The sequence below is a fragment of the Scyliorhinus canicula genome, chromosome 14, assembly GCF_902713615.1.
Source record: "Scyliorhinus canicula chromosome 14, sScyCan1.1, whole genome shotgun sequence".
NCBI lineage: Eukaryota > Metazoa > Chordata > Chondrichthyes > Carcharhiniformes > Scyliorhinidae > Scyliorhinus > Scyliorhinus canicula.
In genome coordinates, this window is record NC_052159.1 from 59,592,650 (window position 1) to 59,614,418 (window position 21,769).

Sequence of the window (21,769 nt, forward strand, 5' to 3'; positions counted from 1 at the left end):
GTGCGCTGGCACATGTATCTCCGGATAGTGCATCGGGTGGCTCGTGGAGCTTACGGGGGCGATACAAATCTCGTAGTTGTAGGTGGAGAGCTCGATCCTCCACCTTAAGATTTTATCATTTTTGATCTTGCCCCGCTGCATATTATTAAACATGAAGGCAATCTACCATTGGTCAGTGAGGAAAGTGAATCTCCTGCCGGCCAGGTAATGCCTCCAATGCCGCACAGCTTCTACGATGGCTTGGGCCTCCTTTTCGACAAAGGAGTGCCGTATTGCGGAGGCATGGAGGGTGCGGGAAAAGAATGCCATGGGTCTGCCTGCCTGGTTGAGGGTGGCGGCCAGAGCGACGTCGGATGCATCGCTCTCGACCTAAAAAGGGAGGGTCTCGTCGACCGCGTGCATCGTGGCCTTGGCGATGTCGGCCTTGATGCGGTTGAAGGCCTCGCAGGCCTCAGGCATCGGGGGAAAACTGTAGAGTGGATGAGTGCGCGGGCCTTGTCCGCATAGTTCGGGACCCACTGGGCATAATAGGAGAAAAACCGCAGGCACCGTTTCAGGGCCTTGGGCAGTGGGGGAGGGGGAGTTCCATGAGGGGGCGCATGCGGTCGGGGTCGGGCCCTAAAACTCCATTTTGCACAACCAAGGATGGCTAAGCACTTGGTGCTGAACACGCACTTCTCCTTGTTATACGTGAGGTTCAGGAGTTTGGCGGTTTGGAGAAATTTGAAAAGGTTAGCGTCATGGTCCTGCTGGTCGTGCCCGCAGATGGTGACGTTATCTAGGTACGGGAAGGTGGCCCGCAGCCCGTACCGATCAACCATTCCGTCCATCTCACGTTGGAAGATCGAGACCCCATTAGTGACACCGAAGGGGACCCTAAGGAAATGGTAAAGGCGGCTGTCTGCTTCGAATGCAGTGTACTGGCGGTCTGCCTTGCGGATGGGGAGCTAGTGGTAGGCAGATTTCAGGTCCACTCCACTGTCGAAACGACCCGGTACTGTGCAATCTGATTGACCATATCAGATATGCGTGGGAGGAGGTGCGCGTTGAGCTGCGTGTACCAATTGCTGGTCTGACTGTAGTCAATGCCCATCCTCTGTTTCTCCCCAGTCTTTACCGCTACCACTTGGGCTCCCCAGGGGCTGTTGTTGGCCTCAATAATGCCTTCCCGCAGAAGCCGCTGGACCTCCGACCTGATGACGGTCCTGCCCTGGGCACTGTACCGTCTGCTCCTGGTGGCGACGGGTTTGCAATCCGGGGTGAGGTTTGCAAACAGGGAAGGTGGGTCGACCTTAAGGGTCGTGACGCCGCAGACGGTGAGGGGTGGTAGGGGTCCACCGAATTTTAGAGTTAGGCTCTGGAGGTTGCACTGGAAGTCCTGGCCGAGTAACAGAGCAGCGCAGAGGTTGGGGAGGACGTAGAGTCAGACTTTTTGAACTCTACGCCCTGGACGGTGAGGGTGACAATGCAGTACCCCCGGATTCCCACGGAATGGGATCCGGTGGCCAGGGAGATTCTCTGGGTAATGGGGTGTACCACGAGGGCGCAGCGCCTTACCGAAGCGGGGTGGATGAAGCTTTCCGTGCTCCAGGAGTCAAGAAGGCAGGATGTCTTGTGCCCATCGACTTTCACCGTCGTCGCCGCGGTTGCGAGGTTGTGCAGTCAGGACTAGTCGAGCGTGATGGAGGCGAGTTGCGGTTGGTGTTGGTAGGCCCCAGGCTTGTTGGCAGCTGTGGCAGGTGATGAACGGCCCGATGAAGTCCCCGACGAGCAGGGGTACTGAGGCGCCAACCAAAATGGCGCCGAAGATGGCGGCGCCCACGGGGCGCACATGACGGGCGTCGTTAAAGATGGCGGCACCCATGGGGCGCACATGGCAGGCATCATTAAAGATGGCGGCGCCCACGGGCCGCACGTGTTCTGCTGGGAGGAAGATGGCGGCGCCCACAAGCCGCACATGATCTGCGGGGACGAAAATGGCGGTGCCCATGGGTCGCACGTGGGGGGTGCAGGAACAATGGGCCTGGATACAACAGCGATCAACCAGGCCTGGCACACGGCAGAGATATGTCCCTTCTTTCTGCAGGCCTTGTAGGTTGCGCTCCACGCCGGGCAGCGTTGTCGGGGGTGCTTTGTCTGCCTGCAGAAATAGCACTTGAGCCCCCCGGGATGGCTGGCTGCCGGCGGCGCAGACTTGGGGTTGGTTGGGGGCGGTTGCTGGTGGGGCCCACAATGTCCATGAGGCCACTGTATGGTGGGGGTGTATGCCATGCGGTCGGGGGGGTTAGTGAGTTTGCGAGCTGCCTGGTCACGCGAGGTCGAGCGTTCCCCCCCCTTCTAATAGGCACTGGCGGATGTACGCCGACTGCATGCCCGTAACGAAAGCATCCCTGATTAAGAGTTCTGTATGTTCCACGGCCGAAACTGCCTGGCAATCGCAGTTCCTTGCCAGGATGTGCAGGTCACGTCAGAAATCGTCTAAAGACTCACCGGGGAGTTGCTGCCTCGTGGATAGGAGGTGCCTGGCATAGAGTTTGTTGACCGGCCGGATATAGTGTCCTTTCAGAAGCTCCATAGCTTCAGGGAAAGTGGGCACATCCCGGATAAGGGGAAAAATCTCGGAGCTCACCCGCGAGTACAGGATCTGAAGCTTCTGTGCGTCCGAGGGCTCTTCAGCCGCTGATCTGAGTTAGCTTTCGAAGCAGGGTAGCCAGTGGTCGAAGGCCGACACAGCATTGTCTGCTTGAGGGTGCAGCTGCAGGCGATCTGGCTTAATGCTTAGTTCCATCGTTGTAATATCTCTGCTTAATAAATTGATGCACTGTCAATTACGACGAGACGATAGTAGTGGGTAATCAAGGCTTTATTAAGCAGAGGTGTGTTGCCTCCTGCAGCTGCTACTAGAAATGGTAGCAGCTCGGTGTGCACACACATTTATACTCCGCCTACTGGGCGGCACCAGCAGGTAGGGATCTATCCCCGTACCTGTAGTACAGGAGCCTTACCATATTACCTCTCATGCACGTATTATACAAGCAGTGGTGACAACCACAGGGAGGGAGAACAAAGAGAGCGGAATGCGGGAGTGGGAGAGGCAACACAGAACATTGACCGAGACCTCACAGATCTCTGGTAGATTGCACTGTGGAGAACAGCATAGTCAGCTTTGCACATGAAAATAAGGAGCTGTAAGGACTTAAAAGTGAGTAAACAATATAGATTTCCAGGCATGCTAGATAGATGAGGCAGGACTACTGCAACAAGGAAGTATTATGAAAATTGCTGCATTTAGGTGAAGTGAAAATTATACTTAAGACCTTTAATATAGATATTCAATTCACCAAGAAACCTTTCAAGTTACTTCTCAACCTTCTTGAGAGGTAATTAAAGTCCAGCTCTCTCCACTATCCATGCTACCTTCAACAGAAACAAAATCTTGAAAGCTGTTCTTTTTTCAATGAACAATTTTAAATATTTCCACTTGGGTTCCATTCTTCAAATTACAGGATGACACTTACCCTATGTTTTTCTTTTATCTTTTTTCTATAAGCTTCCTTGTCATGTTTGTCCTCTTCACGAAGCCTCTCTTTTGCTTTTTCCATATCTATTCCTCCTGTATCATCGTCCGGATCGTTGTTCAGTTTGCTTTTTTGCACTGGTGGCCATTGCTGAACCATCTTCAAGATGTAAATAATAGTAAAATGTTATTGGTAGAAACAGCAGATTGGTCTTGGCCATTACTTGTCAATTGCTCCAACTGTACTGAGGAACAATGTCTCAAAACAATTTGTTGGCAGCCGATATTGTTATTAAAAATAACATGTACATATTGACTTGCCAACATCTTAAATTCTTTTAAACCAGGTTAAGAGGTCAAAATTCAAATCCAAACTTTAAATCAGATTTTGCCCACCATTAGATCAATAGAATGAGCTGAAATTAAAATATTTTTTTTAATTGGAAGGATGGTGGGAGAGAAATTTGACTGAACTAGATTCCTATGAAATATAAACAAAAAGCAATGTTGTAAATTTTAAGGAATTCACATCAAAAGCAGGTACAGGATTGTTTATTTATCATTTAACATTAATGTTAGGAAGCAGGTTACGGTTCAAATCTCTGAACCCACAATAGCTCTCCAAAACAATTAAAATAAAATGACAATTTAAAAAAAAATGATACTACCAAGTAATTGATTCCTGCAAAACATCCAAAGGTGTAATATGGGGTGCACTGTGTAACGTAATTAGGAAGGGAATTATTCTTTCGTTTGAATAATCCTTCTGTTTTTTAACCTCAGGTGAAAAGTTACACCTGCTGAACCTGATATTTTGATCATTCTGAAACATCCAGAACTCACTGCGTCTGCGTATAAATTCTTTAGATTCACTATAAGGCTGCTAAATAGAACCAAAATATAGTATTTCACAAACTGTTTAAATTCTCCATTCTAATTTCCATCGATCCTGATCCTACTGGTTCTCCGAAAGAGCAAGGTAATGTTTTAGATAATTTCTCTGCTCTAACTCTTATGCCCGAGCTGTTGCATCCACTATTACCTGAAGTCCAATAAAAACTCTGGCTCTTGATTTCTCAATCTTTAAAGTATATTCCTCTCAAATTTCCATGTGTTGTTTGAAGCCTCTTCACTTTTTTTTTACTTGCAGTCCATCCAGCTTTGTTTTTCCATGAAAATGTAGCTGTTCTCTAACTACATATCTATTTAATCATCCACTAGTATTTTCTCAAGTTATAAATGCTGCTCTAAACTATCAAATTTCCATCACTTTCAAAGTTTTCATGCAACCGATGATCTTTGACATAGGCATTCTACTGATGATACTTTTGTTGTGCATCCAGAACTCTGCTTTTAGTACCCCAGTGAATGATATTTCATTGCCTCAGACATCTCCAAAACCTTTGACAAGGTTTGGCATCAAGCAGTTCTAAACAACTTCACCCCATGGTCTTCTTGAAACTTACAGGATACTGCGAGGCCTGGATAGAGGAGTGTGGAGGTGTGGAGAGGATGTTTCTACTTGTCGGAAACACTGGAACCCAAGGGCACAATCTCAGACTAAAGGGATGATTCTTCAAAACAGAGATGAGGAAGAATTTATTCAGCCAGAGGCTGGTGAATCTGTGGAACTCTTTGCCGCCAAAGGCTGTGGAGGCCAAATCACAGTGTTTTTAAGACAAGATAGTTGGTTCTTGATTAATAAGGGGATCAGGGACTAAGGGGAGAAGGCAGGAGAATGGGGATGAGAAAAATATCAGCCATGATTGAATGATGGAGCAGACTCGATGGGCCGAGTGGCTTAATTCTGCTTCTTTGTCTTATGGTGTTATGGTCTGCCACCAAAGTTATACTGATAGCTATCAAGTTCTCTCTCATCTTTGTTTTACTCAATGGCTCATCCTCTTGACTCCTTTTCCATTCAGAGGGCTTCCCAGGAGTTTGTCCTCTCTCCTTTTGCCTCTTAGGATTTAATTTGCTTTTGTAATTAAGTGAGAGCAGGTGTAGGTGTGTTTGTTTCGGACAGACACATTAATTTGTCAGTCCATGCTACGTAATTGGATTGGGAACATGATTGGAAAAAGAAAATGAAGTACATCACTCTGCAGAAAAAACACACCTTATTTATCAAATTAGAGCAGCATTTATTGCATTAATGGAAAGCTGGTCAGAGTTTAGACCTAGAAATGATATTGCGGAATCTGAATGATAGCAATGAAATAAAATGGGAGAGGAAGAGTGCCATTTCGGAATTCACATTTTATGTAACATGCAGTTCAATCACAGTATGAATAAATTAACAGATACTGTACAATCTAACCATACTTCAAATAATTATTACTTTTATGTGCCTGTTTCACTAACCATATTCAAATATTTATTCATTCAATTCATCTGATTCATTGCAACATTACAGTGCATTTAATTAAAGTTAATTATTCAAACAATTTGGAACAACTAGTTTCATTTCAGTGACAGAAATTTACATTTGGCACAAATACCCCATAAAGCAAATACTCTAAATACAGATTTAATAAGTAAGCTTTCCAAAAAACTGTTTTTACAGTTCAGCTTTGATATTATTTTCTTGATTTCTAGATAAATTTATGAAAATAATGAATATTACAAACATACAAATGAACAAACAAATTAAGAGCAGAAATTGTCCACTCAGCCCCTCGAGCCTATTCAACCTATCTGTGACCTCGCGTTCTAGATTGCCCTGCAAGGGGGAACATTTGGTCTAAGTTTACTTTGTCAGTCCCCTTTGGTATCTTATATACCTCGATCAGATCCCCTCTCAGCCTTCTAAACTCCAGCGGGTATAAACCCAAACTGTTTAATCTCTCCTTGTACGTTTTAAAAGGGAAACCCTTATTTTTAAACATTGACACCTAGTTCTAAACTCTCCCACAAGAGGAAACATCCTTTCCACATCCACTCTTTCAAGACTGCAATCTTATGTGTTGCAATCAAGTATCTCTTACTTTAGAAATATAATGCGTTGTTCTGCAAAGGGTGTAGCCTGAACCCATGGCAATTGCTGGGAGTGTGAAGGGAAGAATAATGATTCCACAGCTTCTGTGAAATGACTGATACCTTATTAGAATTTAAAATAAACTTTCTTTCAAGATTTACACTGGCAAATGTTCTAAGTGTATAACGGGATGCAAATCAAAGATCTGTGAATGCTTCATGTCTCATATCTCATTAATCAAGCACTTCATTTTTTAAACTTATTTCTTAAGGCCTGAATATATATATATATTACATAAAATGTCGGACTACTGAAGTTCAATTAATAAAATGAATCATGAAAATAATCCACTTATTTGTGTGTCAACCTGAAACTCACCTCTCCTTCTTCATTGAAAGTAACTTTTGTATTCACTTTAAAATTTTTCTTCAAGACTTTCTTTGCTTCTTTGACTTTTGTTTTTTTTGTCGCTGTTTTTTTAATTATTTCTTTTTCTTCTTTGTCAGGTTTCTACGAAATAAAAATGGAGACATAAATGTCTTGACTTTTACTACTGGAACTCAATGCAACCAAATTATATGTACACATTTATCTTAAATAACAAGATTAATTTTTACTTACAAATCAACAATATTCAAAAAGAATGTTGCATTAGTATTGTTCAGGGACATTTGTAAATGCTTCTGTAAAACTCATCACAACTTGTCAATTTGCCTACAGAAAAACCTCACTAAACTTACTGTGAAGGAAATATTACAAAAGGATAGCAAAAATTCACTAAACCCTAAATATTTATCAGGGAGTAATACCCATCATAAAAGAACAGACTTTGATTCCCTGCTATTTTTCACATTTGTAATTCCTAGAAAAGCCAGAGGGTGGGATTCTTCATCCCGCCGCACCCGTTTTCAGGTGCGGTACGCCCCCGCCAGCAGCGGGATCCTCTGTTCCCACCAGCCGGCCAATGGGGTTTTCCATTATGGGCATCCCCACGCCGTCGAGAAATCGACATGAGTGAGTGGGCTGCAGGCGAAGTGGAGAATCATGCCGATGGAAAATCCAGTCCGGAAGAGATCAAAGTTGTAGAATTACAGTAACCTTTTTGCTGTTTTCAAATTAATGATATACATTTGAATAACATATTTAAAGCACCTCATTGTGTGTTTCGAATTAAGCAGTCCAGAAAGTTCGACCTTGATTTGTGGGGAAAATAGCTATTCTTATCAAAAATGCCAATAAAGGTCAGTATGGGGCCTCCCCTGTGCAAAGTGAGCACAATGGAGTTCCCATTCTGATTCTAATCCAGTATCTGATTTGCAAAGTGCAAAGCTGTACTACGTTGTGAAGCCCTTTATAGAATCTGGCTTATCTATAAACGTCTTTTTTGATTAAATTCTATTTAGCTCCTAGTGGCCATGAGTTTGAAGCTTTAGCAGGAAAGATGGAAAAAGAAAAAGCATTTATGATTGCAACTATAAATAATCCACTGATCGATGAATTTGACCTCATTTGTCAGGCATCGCAAAGTGGTGAAGTAGCACGAACCATGATTCGAAGACAATAGTTATGAATTTCATTGGAGCGAGTATTTTATAAAGATAAATCGATTCTAAATATTTTTATAATACGCAGAATACATGTAATCTAGCACAAATTCTCAGGCATACATCATAAAATTGTTGTTTGTGCTCTACTGGTTTAAGTTTAATCAAAGTGACTTTTTAAAAGTGCAATATGGCATCTTTCACAATCTCATGACACCCCAAACTATGGCTACTTTTATATTATAGGTAAATGCAGTAGCTGACGTGTGGGTCCCACAAACAACAATGAGACAAGTGGCCAGATGATTGATTTTACTATATTGGTAGAGGGTTAAATATTGGGCTGGATGCGGAGAACTCCCCGGCTCGAATAATGCCATGGGATCTTTTATGTCCATTAGAGGGCAAACAAGGCTTCAGTTCAACATATCTTACAAAAGACAGAACCTTAGGCAGTGGGGTACTTCCTCAGTACTGCATTGAAGTGTCAGCTTAACTATGGGTTCACGTTTCTGGAGCAGGGTTTGAATGCCTAGATTTCGAACTCCGAGGCAGGCTTTAAAAAAACTCAAACACTACTAAACAAACACTGCTTCAGTGAATACTTGTACTTCAATAATTTTTTTTAAAAATTCTTTCATGGAATGTGAGGTGGTGACTACATTCTTGAACAGTGCAGTCTATCTGGCATAGGTACACTTGCAATGCTATTAGGAAAGGAGTTCCAGGATTCTGAAGGAACGGCAGTGAAGGAACAGTGGTATGGTTCCAGGTCAGCATGGTATGTGGTTTGGAGGAGAACTTGCAGGTTGTGATGTCCCCATGTGTCTGTTGTCCTTGCCCTAGGTGGTAGAGGTTGCAGGTTTTGAAAATGTTGTCTAATGAGGCTTGGTGAGTTCCTGCAGTGTATCTTGCATCTGGTACACCCTGCTGCCATTGGGCAGCAGTGGTGTAGGAAGTGAGTGCTTAAGGTGGTGGTGGATGGGGTGCCAATAAAGCAAACTATTTTCTTCTGGATGGTGTTATTGAAGCTGCACTCATTCAGCCAAGTGTAGGGAATTCCATTACATTCCAGATTTGTGACTTGTGGGCAGGCTTTGGAGTTTCAGGTAAATTGCTCGCTGCAGAATTCTCAGCTTCTGATCTGCTCTTGTACACACAATATTCATATGACTGGTTCAATTAAGTTTCTTGTCAATTATGACCCCCAGGATGTTAATTGGTACGTGATTCAGCATTGGTACTGTCGGCAAATTGGGTGGCATAGTGGTTAGCACTGCTGCCTCACAGCGCCAGGGAACCGGGTTCAATTCAAACCCTGGGTGACTTCCTGCGTGGAGCTTGCACGTTCTCCCAGTGTCTGCGTGGGTTTCCCCCAGTTGCTCTGGTTCCCTTGCAAACTTGAATGTTGTCCAGGCTTTGGTCCCAGGCTGTTTCAATATCTGAGGAATCACAAATAGTACAAACACTACAGTCTTCAGTGAACATCCTCATTTCTGACCTGATGGAGGATGGGGGATTGATGAAGCAGCAGAAAATGGTTGGGCCGAGGACATTACCCTGAAGAACTCCTGCAACGGTGGGGCTGAGATCACTGGCTTCCAATCACAAACATCTTCCTTTTTGCTAGGTATGACTCCAAACAGAGCAGCGTTTTCACAATTCTCACTGACTTCAATTTTGCCACACTTGGTCAGACGTTGCCCGTCAATGTCAGTCACTCTCACCTCATCCTGGAATTCACCCCTTCTGTCCATGTTTAGATAAAGGCTGTCATGAGGATAGGAGCCAAGAGGCACTTGAATTTGGTCCAAAATAACTTCCCATTTCCTTACAATGCAACATGAAAACTAACTTGCAGAATAGCGATTATTATTATATTATGAATCACATGGACAACCAGTTCAGCATGCTAAACATTCTATTGTCTTCCTACATTGATCCATGTTTAGCTTCTGCAAATGCACCATACAGTATCCTAAATGATTAGCATTCTAAATGTTCAAATCCATGGCTTAAACATTTTTTTTGACCAAACAACATTAATGAATTGCTACCACTATATGGGTTTGTGCAGCAAGCAAGAATTTTAATATTTCATTTCAACAACAATGGTGTGGAATGTTACATTTTTGCTCTGCTATTACCAGCAAGCGCCCACAACAAGTTTACTTCCAAGGATGTATCAAACTTTTCCAATCCATTATCAAACATTTCTGTTACATGGTGCCCTTGATAATTTATTGTTTGTTCAGCTAAGCTCTCGTTTGTACCGTAAGTGCCTCCTCGTGTTTAGCCTGGGCTGTCATTACAAGCTTGCCTAGAACAGATGAAAAAGGTTGGCTGTATTTGGAAATATTCATGCAAATAGAACACTTCCCTCAAAAGTGGAATGCCTCATAAATTTGCTGTCATGATAAAACTGACCCGTTAAAATGTATGAGTTGCCCAATTCTATTTAATGCTAACCAATTATATTTAATAGGGATCCCTTAGAGTATAATGTATTCAACTATAACTAACCCAAGGATAAAAATGCTTACAGCTGTGAAAAGAGAAATCACTTTCGAATGATATATGTCAAGCTGAGGAGTTGCTATATAGTTGAATTTATATCCACTAAGATCTCAGTTTTCCAGTATGAAATATCTGACCACTTGGATGAAACTCAGGAAGCATTTCAGATCACCTTGAATCTTTCTACTGAATCTGCTTTGTTTCTTGGACTTTATATTTTTATTTTTAAATTGCAAAAATAATAACTAATCCGTGCCATTTTCAAAGTACCGTTTAGTCAATAATTATTTTAATTGACTCTGCATTTCAACAGGCCTGACTTAAAATGATCACAAATATGTTGAGCATAAAATTTGAGGCTGCTGAGAGGTGAGAAAGCAGAGCTTACTTCTTTTGTTTATTTATGTCAGCTGAAATAATCTACTTTACTTATTGAGGAGCAGTCTGCTGGGTTAGTACTCAAAAATACAAAAATAATAGACGTAAACTTTAAAATAATTAATTCTAGATCAAAATGAGCTAGACTTGATTCACATTTTTTCGGTTTTGTTTATAATAGAAACTAAAGTTAAATCAGGGAAACTGGGAGGAGAATAAAATTATTTGTTCCCACCTAATCCATAAATCTAGAGCATACAGAATGAACAAAAAGTAAACGCCTTGGTGTATTTAGTTTTCTGTAAGTGTGCAAACTGCATAGTCTTAACAGCGTAGATACTGATTTAGCTCCACATTAAATTACATAGCAGCGAATAAACATAGGATTCAAGAAATCGTATAATAAAAATTCTTGCTGTAAAAAGGTGCCTGCCATACTGTGCAAACCAAAGGCTGAAATAATCCAAAGCTATGCTTCTGCTGTTTTATAAAAACAAATAGGTTTGTAATTGAGACTTAAGAAAGAAAGGATTGCGCACACTGAACTTCTCAATATATCTTGGCAAATAAAATAATCTCGCAGTTTGGGCATTCTAAATTTTCCTCATTTCTGTACTAATTTTGTATTTCTGGTGTCACGCATTTCTATAGGGCATTTTATTCACCAGAAAATTCTTCAAGGCAAAATAATGCCAGCCAGTCTTTTAAAACTAAGAAAAATAATGTATGATTTACAAAACCATCTATTAGCTGGGCAGAATATGAATTAGCTGGACAGAATATGAATTAGCAAAGATAGAATCATAAAGGTCACGAGCCCTTGAGCCTGTTATTTATCAAGATCATGGCTGATCCTCAACCGACCTTTTAGCCCTAACCCTACGTCCCGTGATTCCCCGATGTTACGATCCCAGCTGATGTTCCGACTGGATGGGAAGGCCCCAGAATGAAACCCTGGGTCAAAAGGCCGTAACATTTACTTTCTGTTACAAAACATGGGTGACCATCCAATTAACTTTTAACAACAGAAAAAAACATTTATTGCATGCTACGTTTTGACTATAATACAATACTCCTTCACTCCCACTTTTCACAAATATATGTAGATTTTTAGGATAACACAGGTTACAAAATATATCAAATGCCATAATGTTTTTACTAAATACATAGTTCCTGTAAACAAACAGGCTAACTGTGGTCAAACACACCCCATTCTGAAACAAAGTGACAGATGCCACCCAATCGAACTTCTGTACATTTCTCCTCAAATCCCCAGATGATTATCACTCTGTGCGCTAACTGATCTCACTGGACTCCACCATCCAAATGAGTGTTTCCAAACTGCACTTTTGAAAAGACACGCCTTAGAATCTTCTTTCAAACAGTGCTTTCCCTCAGCTGTATCCAGCAAGGATCAACTTCCAGGATTTCCAACTCTCCTTTCAGTATTCCCTCATCTTGAATTGCTTCATTCATTCATGCTTTCACACAATCTCTCAGGTAACCAACCACTAATAGACCAACTATTATTGCTTCCCAGGCTGTCACCAGCCTTATGATTTCTTCAGATAGGTTCTCTCTACCCAACTTCACGAGATCTGCACTTTGGAGCTGTCTTCAATTTCAATGATTAGTAACTTATTAAAATTTCAGTTTCCTATTGTTCGTTTGACCTCAATCTTCCTGGAACTTCTGTTTTCATTCCCTGGTTTCTAGAACTATTTGTTAATTTCTGGGACTTGTTTTTTTGTCTATTGCTCTATTGTTCTGGTTCTGGCAGAGCTGCGAGAGATGCCTTCTCTCTCACTACCAAGCTCCAACTGCCTAAAGATGGTCCCAGATTGCTAAGCAACAGCAGTCTGTATTTACGTGTGTTTTTCACGTCATAAACTCTCAAACCACAGTACAGACACAGTTTAAAACGAAGCCACAACCCCCATATATGTAAACACCTTTGTTTCACATGAATCTAATTAGAGTTTAATCCTTCCATATACAGAAACATCAATATATACCTTATTTCGAATATCCAACTGTACAAACATTGATTATTTAAAACCACCTCTGCTTCTCGACACTGAGCACCCAAAAGTCTATCATTCTCAATCTTGAATAGACTCACTTAGAACTCTGTGGAGAAGAGAATTCCGAAGATTCACGACGCTCTGAATGATGAAATTCCACCACATCTCCATGCTAAATGGTTGATCTCTATCCTGAAGTTGGGAGCCCTAGTTCTAAACTCTCCCAGTTAAGGGAAACAGCCTCTCAACATCTACCTCGTCAAGACCTGTAAGATTTTAACACATTTAAAAATGTGAGATCACCTCTCATTCCTCTACACTCCAGAGAGCATAGGCATATTCTAAACAATATCTCTTCACGGGGCAGCCTTCTCTTCCCACAAAAAACGTCAGTTGTGAGAAAAATTTGATCGGAGTCTTGCGGTCAGAGCATTTTAAACAGTTAATAAATTATAGTCATGCGCATGTAAATCTCAAGAATGATTGCAACACGTTTTGCAAATTCACAATTTGCACGAGCACCAGCAACTACAGAAATGAAATGCAATTTTGGGGCCATTATAAGTTGTAGTCATACAAATCATATTGTTCATCTTCCTAAGTCAGCAAAATACCCACAGTTTACGATTAAATGATGTACTTATTTCAAATGTATTAAACTTTTGGTCTTGTAGCCTAATGATGCAGCAACTTAATTCTTGGTGCGCTGTGTAACAATATACTGGAAAATGGCAAAGTACAATTCTCCCCTAAATTTCTCTATATATAGAGATTCTAATATCCAATGAACCTATTGGAAAGAAATACTGTGTAGAGAAGTCTCAGAACAGCACACTGCAAATGGCACAACTCTTGCACATCCCCTAGTGACTGGTTTAGAATGACAGGCGGCTGGACACAGATCACCTGTTTGCCAGCTTTTTAAGAAATCAAATGGCACATGGGGAGCTCATGTTGCCATTATTATTGAGAATGAAATAAACCTTCAACACTTAAACAGAATAAATTCTAAACCACTTCAGAGTTTTAATAAATTAAAAATAACGCCATGCCTTTGCATGAAAACATTTTGCCTGAACATAAACAGCTTCACTTTCACATTATGCGCATTAAAAAGCTACTTTCATCTGATGTCACTCTCCTTTCGAATTTAAAACTATTTTAATGCTCAGTTTTGTTCTATTTTTAACATTTTCAAATATTGGAAATGAACTGCATTAGTAAGTATATAATTTTTTTAAATTTAAAATCCTGAATGCAATTCCCAAGTTTGTGGAGGGGAGGTGGTGGTATTGTCACTGGACTAGTAATCCAGAGACCCAGGGCAATGCTCTGGGGGCTGAGTTCGAATCCTACCATGGTGGAATTTGAATTCAATAAAAATCTGGAATTAAAAGTCAAAGACCATAGACGATTGTCCCAAAAACCCATCGAGGGAAGGAAATCTGCCACTTAATCCAGTCTGTTCTACATGTAACTCCAGATCCACATGGTCAAATTTCCACTCAGTTCAAGGGACTATTAGGGATGGGCAACAAATCATACACACCCCATAAAAGAATTTTAAAAAAAATATTTTATTCAGCTTCAGACAGTCTTTCATGTATATCACCCTTGTCCTTTAGCAGAAACTGGGTACACCACCTGTGGATTAATTTATAATCTGAAGTAAAGATCACAAAACTAACATCTAAAACTGCTATCCACAGCATTCCCACTTAATTATCAAACCAATATGGTGAGAAAAGATGATTATACTTTTGCAAAGAATGTTGTTTTCATCATTTTAACATGGCGTGAACTTCATTTTCTTACACTGAACAACCATTAAATTCAATGCGCATTCTGAGAGTTAGACTTTTACTTCAGATGTGTGAAAATCTAAATAATGCGTTTTAAATAGGTATGTGGCGTATCTATGGTTTGGTCACAGTCAAATAAAATTCAGGTAATCTTTTTTCTTCACCTGCTGGGAACCACTAAAATACACACTATCTGAAAGAAATGTTTACACGAAGAAAGCTTGTTTCAAACAGAAAATGCTAGATTATTTTTTTTCCATGAATTTAAAGTACCCAATTGTTTTTCCAATTAGGGGCAATACAGCATGTTCAATCCACCTACCTTGCACATCTTTTGGGGTGTGGGGGCGAAACCCACGCAAACAGGGGGAGAATGTGCAAACTCCACATGGACAGTGACCCAGAGCCAGGATCGAACCTGGGACCTCGGCGCCATGAGACTGCAGTGCTACCACTGTGCCACCGTGCTGTCCTAGTGTTAGATTCTGGCAGTTATTCTGACTGCCTATCAGGACATGGTCATCTGGCCATAGCCACAGCCTTCGTGTATGAATTCATGCCTAACCTCTCGTGTGGTTCACTCAATGGGTACAAACAGTGCAGTGTGTAGGAACGGTCATATTGAATAATTAGTTTCTAGGTTAGTTATGTGTAAAAATCAAGTAATTGAAGAATATCGATCAATTAACATATGATATTCTGCTTAATTGTAATCAGAGCAGGTCACGAGTATCAAGTTATCACATTGCTTCCTTACTTGACAAGTAAGATGTAAAGTAAAAGTAAAGTTGCTACATTTTGGAGGTTTAACTACAAAGTAAATGCTATGAAGTACGTCACAGTTGGATGAGTGGCACGGTAGCACGGTGGTTAGCACCGTTGCTTCACAGCACCAGGAACCCGGGTTCAATTCCTGGCTCGGGTCACGGCATTTTCTCCCAGTGTCTGCGTGGGTTTCCTCTGGGTGCTCTGGTTTCCTCCCACAAGTCCCAAAAGATGTGCTGTTAGGTAATTTGGACATTCTGAGTTCTCCCTCTGTGTACCCGAACAGGCGCTGGAATGTGGCGACTAGGGGCTTTTCACAGTAACTTCATTGCAATGTAAGCCTACTTATGACAAGATTATTATTATTACACATATACGACTTAATAAGACAGTCTCTCAGGCGAACAACTATTCCTTTTGGGTTGCACTCTACGTTCTGGAACCTGGCTGCTCAGAAACTTGGAAGTATCCTCTGTTCCTTCAGTAAGTAGGTGGCACGCCCTAGGACGTTACTCCAGTGTCTGTCTCAAAAGGTATTGGAAAGTCCTCAGAAATAGAATCTGAACTTGTCTCTGTGGTTGGTCTCTGTTCAGAAGAATCACTGTTTAGATTTTCCAATGGAAATACATCTTGAGAAGTTTCAGCGATTTCACTTTGTGAAGCTAGTATTTGGTCAGTATGATGTTGCCAAAATCTTTCCTAATCCGTCTGTACGGTGTACGATATTGGGCCTCTATGTGCTAGGTTGACAGCAGATATCCATTTACATAATAACTAGGAGCAGGAGTAGGCCATCTGGCCCCTCGAGCCTGCTCCGCCATTCAATGAGATCATTGCTGATCTTTTGTGGACTCAGCTCCACTTTCCGGCCCAAACACCATAACCCTTAATCCCTTTATTCTTCAAAAAACTATCTATCTTTACCTTAAAAACATTTAATGAAGGAGCCTCAACTGCTTCACTGGGCAAGGAATTCCATAGATTCACAACCCTTTGGGTGAAGAAGTTCCTCCTAAACTCAGTCCTAAATCTATTTCCAATTATTTTGAGGCTATGTCCCCTAGTTCTGCTTTCAACCGCCAGTGGAAACAACCTGCCCGCATCTATCCTATCTATTCCTTTCATAATTTTAAATGTTTCCATAAGATCCGCCCTCATCCTTCTAAATTCCAACGAGTACAGTCCCAGTCTACTCAACCTCTCCTCATAATGCAACCCCTTCAGCTCTGGGATTAACCTAGTGAATCTCCTCTGCACACCCTCCAGTGCCAGTATGTCCTTTCTCAAGTAAGGAGACCAAAACTGAACACAATATTCCAGGTGTGGCCTCACTAACATCTTATACAATTGCAACATAACCTCCCTAGTCTTAAACTCCATCCCTCTAGCAATGAAGGACAAAATTCCATTTGCCCTCTTAATCACCTGTTGTACCTGTAAACCAACTTTCTGTGACTCATGCACTAGCACACCCAGGTCTCTCTGCACAGTGGCATGCTTTAATATTTTATCATTTAAATAATAATCCCGTTTGCTGTTATTCCTACCAAAATGGATAACCTCACATTTGTCAACATTGTATTCCATCTGCCAGACCCTAGCCCATTCACTTAACCTATCCAAATCCCTCTGCAGACTTCCAGTATCCTCTGCACTTTTCGCTTTACCACTCATCTTAGTGTCGTCTGCAAACTTGGACACATTGCCCTTGGTCCCCAACTCCAAATCATCTATGTAAATTGTGAACAATTGTGGGCCCAACACGGATCCCTGAGGGACACCACTAGCTACTGATTGCCAACCAGAGAAACACCCATTAATCCCCACTCTTTGCTTTCTATTAATTAACCAATCCTCTATCCATGCTACTACTTTACCCTTAATGCCATGCATCTTTATCTTATGCAGCAACCTTTTGTGTGGCACCTTGTCAAAGACTTTCTGGAAAACCAGATATACCACATCCATTGGCTCCCCGTTATCTACTGCACTGGTAATGTCCTCAAAAAATTCCACTAAATTAGTTAGGCACGACCTGCCCTTTATGAACCCATGCTGCGTCTGCCCAATGGGACAATTTCTATCCAGATGCCTCGCTATTTCTTCCTTGATGATAGATTCCAGCAACTTCCCTACTACTGAAGTTAAACTCACTGGCCTATAATTTCCTGCTCTTTGCCTACCTCCTTTTTTAAACAGTGGTGTCACATTTGCTAATTTCCAATCCACCGGGACCACCCCAGAGTCTAGTGAATTTTGGTAAATCATCATTAGTGCATCTGCAATTTCCCTAGCCATCTCTTTTAGCACTCTGGGATGCATTCCTTCAGGGCCAGGAGACCTGTCTACCTTTAGTCCCATTAGCTTGCCCATCACTACCTCCTTAGTGATAACAATCCTCTCAAGGTCCTCACCTGTCATAGGCTCATTTCTATCAGTCGCTGGCCTGTTATTTGTGTCTTCCACTGTGAAGACCGACCCAAAAAACCTGTTCAGTTCCTCAGCCATTTCCTCATCTCCCATTATTAAAACTCCCTTCTCATCCTCTCTAAAGGACCAATATTTACTTTAGCCACTCTTTTTTGTTTTATATATTTGTAAAAACTTTTACTGTCTGTTTTTATATTCTGAGCAAGTTTACTCTCGTACTCTATCTTACTCTTCTTTATAGCTTTTTTAGTAGCTTTCTGTTGCCCCCTAAAGATTTCCCAGTCCTCTAGTCTCCCACCAATCTTTGCCACTTTGTATGCTTTTTCCTTCAATCTGATACTCTCCCTTATTTCCTTAGATATCCACGGTCGATTTTCCCTCTTTCTACCGTCATTCCTTTTTGTTGGTATAAACCTTTGCTGAGCACTGTGAAAAATCACTTGGAAGGTTCTCCACTGTTCCTCAACTGTTCCACCATAAAGTCTTTGCTCCCAGTCTACCTTAGCTAGTTCTTCTCTCATGTAATCTCCTTTGTTTAAACACAAAACACTAGTATTTGATTTTACTTTCTCCCCCTCCATCTGTATTTTAAATTCCACCATATTGTGATCGCTCCTTCCGAGAGGATCCCTAACTATGAGGTCATGAATCAATCCTGTCTCATTACACAGGACAAGATCTAGGACCGCTTGTTCCCTCGTAGGTTCCATTACATACTGTTCTAGGAAACTATCGCGGATACATTCTATAAACTCCTCCTCAAGGTTGCCTTGACCGACCTGGTTAAACCAATCGACATGTAGATTAAAATCCCCCATGATAACTGCTGTACCATTTCTACATGCATCAGTTATTTCTTTGTTTATTGCCTGTCCCACCATATCGTTACTATTTGGTGGCCGATAGACTACTCCTATCAGTGACTTTTTCGCCTTACTATTCCTGATTTCCACCCAAATGGATTCAACCTTATCCTCCATAGCACCGATGTCATCCCTTACTATTGCCCGGATGTCATCCTTAAATAACAGAGCAACACCACCTCCCTTACCATCCACTCTGTCCTTCCGAATAGTTTGATACCCTCGGATATTTAACTCCCAGTCGTGACCATCCTTTAACCATGTTTCAGTAATGGCCACTAAATCATAGTCATTTCTCATTGGTAGTGTAACTCCTTGCAAGCACTCACTTTCCTTGAGTGAATACTCATTTTTTTTTTTAAAAAAGAGTTTGTTCCCTCCTAGCAATCTGTGCTTGTTATCATAACAATCATTGAAGTATCAGGTGGTATCAACAGATCAAACTGTGTTCACAAATACTTTTTGAACTGCAGCATTGCTGGTGAACTCTGTCATTACATGTGCGGTGTTCCAGTAATATGTCAAGAATTTGTTCACTCTTCTTGTCAATGTACCTTGGTCCTTGATGGTCTTGATGGAATGTTTCTGTTATTATAGGAATTGCTCTGCCAAGTCTGAACATGTATCATTCAACTGGACCAGCATCGTCTATATGTATTCTCTGCCATGGCTGTGTCGGCCATTCCCATGGATGTAATGGTTGTAGTAGTGGTGTGTTTCTTAGTTTCGCGCAGGATTTGCATTCCCTCACTTTCTCTTTCATTTGAGTATCTAATCCTGGCCACTAAAAATAACTCTGTGCCAACTACTTCATCCTCACCACAACAGGATGTCCCTCATCAGTTGGTCAAGGACTTTATTACATATGCATGGAGAAATAATCACTCAGACTCCCCATAATAAAATTCCATTCTAGGCTGTCAACTGAAGTCTTCGTGTCATATCAGGCTCGAGGTCTGGATCATTGCGATTTACATCGGCCATCGTTCCTTTTTGAACCATGTCCATCACCTTCCCCATCACTGGATCGGTTCTTCTGTATCTCTGAACTGGAGATGAAGTCACGGTACATTATCCACGATGTTATTCAGGTTCTTGCTTAACTTGTGACAGCAATCTTGACAAAGCATCAGCATTTCCACGTTGCTCCGATTTACTATCTTCGATATCGTACGTGTGTGCCGATAATATCAAAGACCATTTCTGTAACCCAGTCATTTAAAAACTCAGGGTGGTGACCTGCAGGTGGTTCTCGGGCAAGTGTCGGGAGGGTCGCAGAGTGAGTGGTGGTGGTGTTCTCAGGAAGAAGTATTGATAAATGAAAGTTTAAAAATCTCAAAGGCACTTGAAGGCTAAGCATGGCGAATGGAGGACAAACCTCGACTTTTTTCAAAGCGAGAACTTAAATTGTCATCTGAAGTCCTTAGCAGAACTGTAACAATGAATGACAAAGCAAAGCAAGTGAGATTGTGATCACCAAGCAAGTAATAATCGTGGGTCGCCAATGTCGATGGCGTGGGTCGCCGAGGTCAATGGCGTGGGTCGCCGAGGTCAATGGCGTGGGTCGCCGAGGTCGATGGCGTGGGCCCTGAAGGCTGGCCAGTTGGTAAAAGTGGGCCCCAGGAAAAAAGTTTGAAAAATGCTGCTGTAACCTACTGGCTGCTAAAGAAGGCATACCTTTATACGGCCCAAAGATTATCGTCAACGGTCAATGATCGGTCAGAAGAGTAAAATGACGTCCATAAAGGTAGCAGTGAAACCTTCTTACCCTGAAAGGGATGCTCAAAGCCTCTTTTTCGAGCTGAGCGTATTAGGTTTTTGTGCTAGTACGAGGTTGTGAAGCAAATGATTTGGTTGGTCCTCTCCTGAAGGCATTCTGTACGAGACAACTGCACCAACCCCATAGGGTGATGCAAGACAAACAAGCTGTAACTTTATAGAATCATAGAATTTACAGTGCAAAAGGAGGCCATTCGACACATCGAGTCTGTACCGGCCCTTGGAAAGAGCACTCTACCAAAATCCACACCTCCACCTTATCCCCATAACCCTACCTAATCCAACCTTTTTGGATAGCAAGGAAAATTTAGCATAGCCAATCCACCTAACCTGTACATCTTTGGACTGTGGAAGGAAACCGGAACACCCGGAGGAAACCCACGCAGACACGGCAAAAACGTGCAGACTCCACACAGACAGTGACCCAAGCTGGGAATTGAACCTGCGACCCTGGAGCTGGGAAGCAACTGTGCTAACCACTGTGCTGCTGTGCTGCCCAGTTTGGGGCTGTAGTGAACCAACAGCTCTAACTTCTTGATGGCATATTTGACCTCATTTTAGGCCATCTCACATTCTTCTGACCTGTACTATACCTGTTTGGTACAAACCGTGTAACGGCTACAATAGTATTGCTAAATTTGAAACAAATTTGCCTTAATTATGGATTAATCCCAGAAACAACCTCAGTTGTGTCACGCTTTGAGGACGTGGTGCTTCTAAGATTGCTGTTATTTTTTCAGCTTCTTGTGTAGGCCATCTTTATCGATGATATGAGCCAGATAATTTATGGACATCTTGAAAAAGTCGCCTTTTTCTTTTTCCCTCATTGGGGAATGCATAATGTTATTCAGCAAAGAGCCATTGTTATTCAGGACATTGCATCAGGACCAGGCATCCTCCCATTAACAAAGTTTGATGACCTGGGCAGTATGGTGGCGCAGTGGTCATCACTGCTGTCTCATGGCGCCACGGTCCCAGGTTCGCTCCAAGCTCTGGGTCACTGTCCGTGTAGAGTTTGCTCATTCTCCCCATGTTTGCAAGGGTTTCGTCCCCACAACCCAAAAAAGCTGCAAAGTAGGTGAATTGTCCACGCTAAATTGCCCCTTAATTGGAAAACGTTAATTGGGTACTCTAAATTTATTTTAAAAACTAGCTCTGGCCTTTTGTATTGGC

General features: G+C 42.0%; 1 protein-coding gene across 1 annotated transcript in view; it reads right to left on the bottom strand.

Moving 5' to 3' along the window:
• ddx10 (DEAD (Asp-Glu-Ala-Asp) box polypeptide 10) overlaps positions 1-21,769 on the bottom strand; it is a 310,337-nt gene that overhangs the window by 156,464 nt on the left and 132,104 nt on the right. Inside the window, exons 14-15 of the mRNA XM_038818958.1 lie at positions 6,873-6,991; positions 3,519-3,677 (exon numbers count right to left, since the gene is read on the bottom strand). Of these exons, the coding sequence (XP_038674886.1) occupies positions 3,519-3,677; positions 6,873-6,991 (278 nt within the window). The remainder of the gene's footprint in view (positions 1-3,518; positions 3,678-6,872; positions 6,992-21,769) is intronic.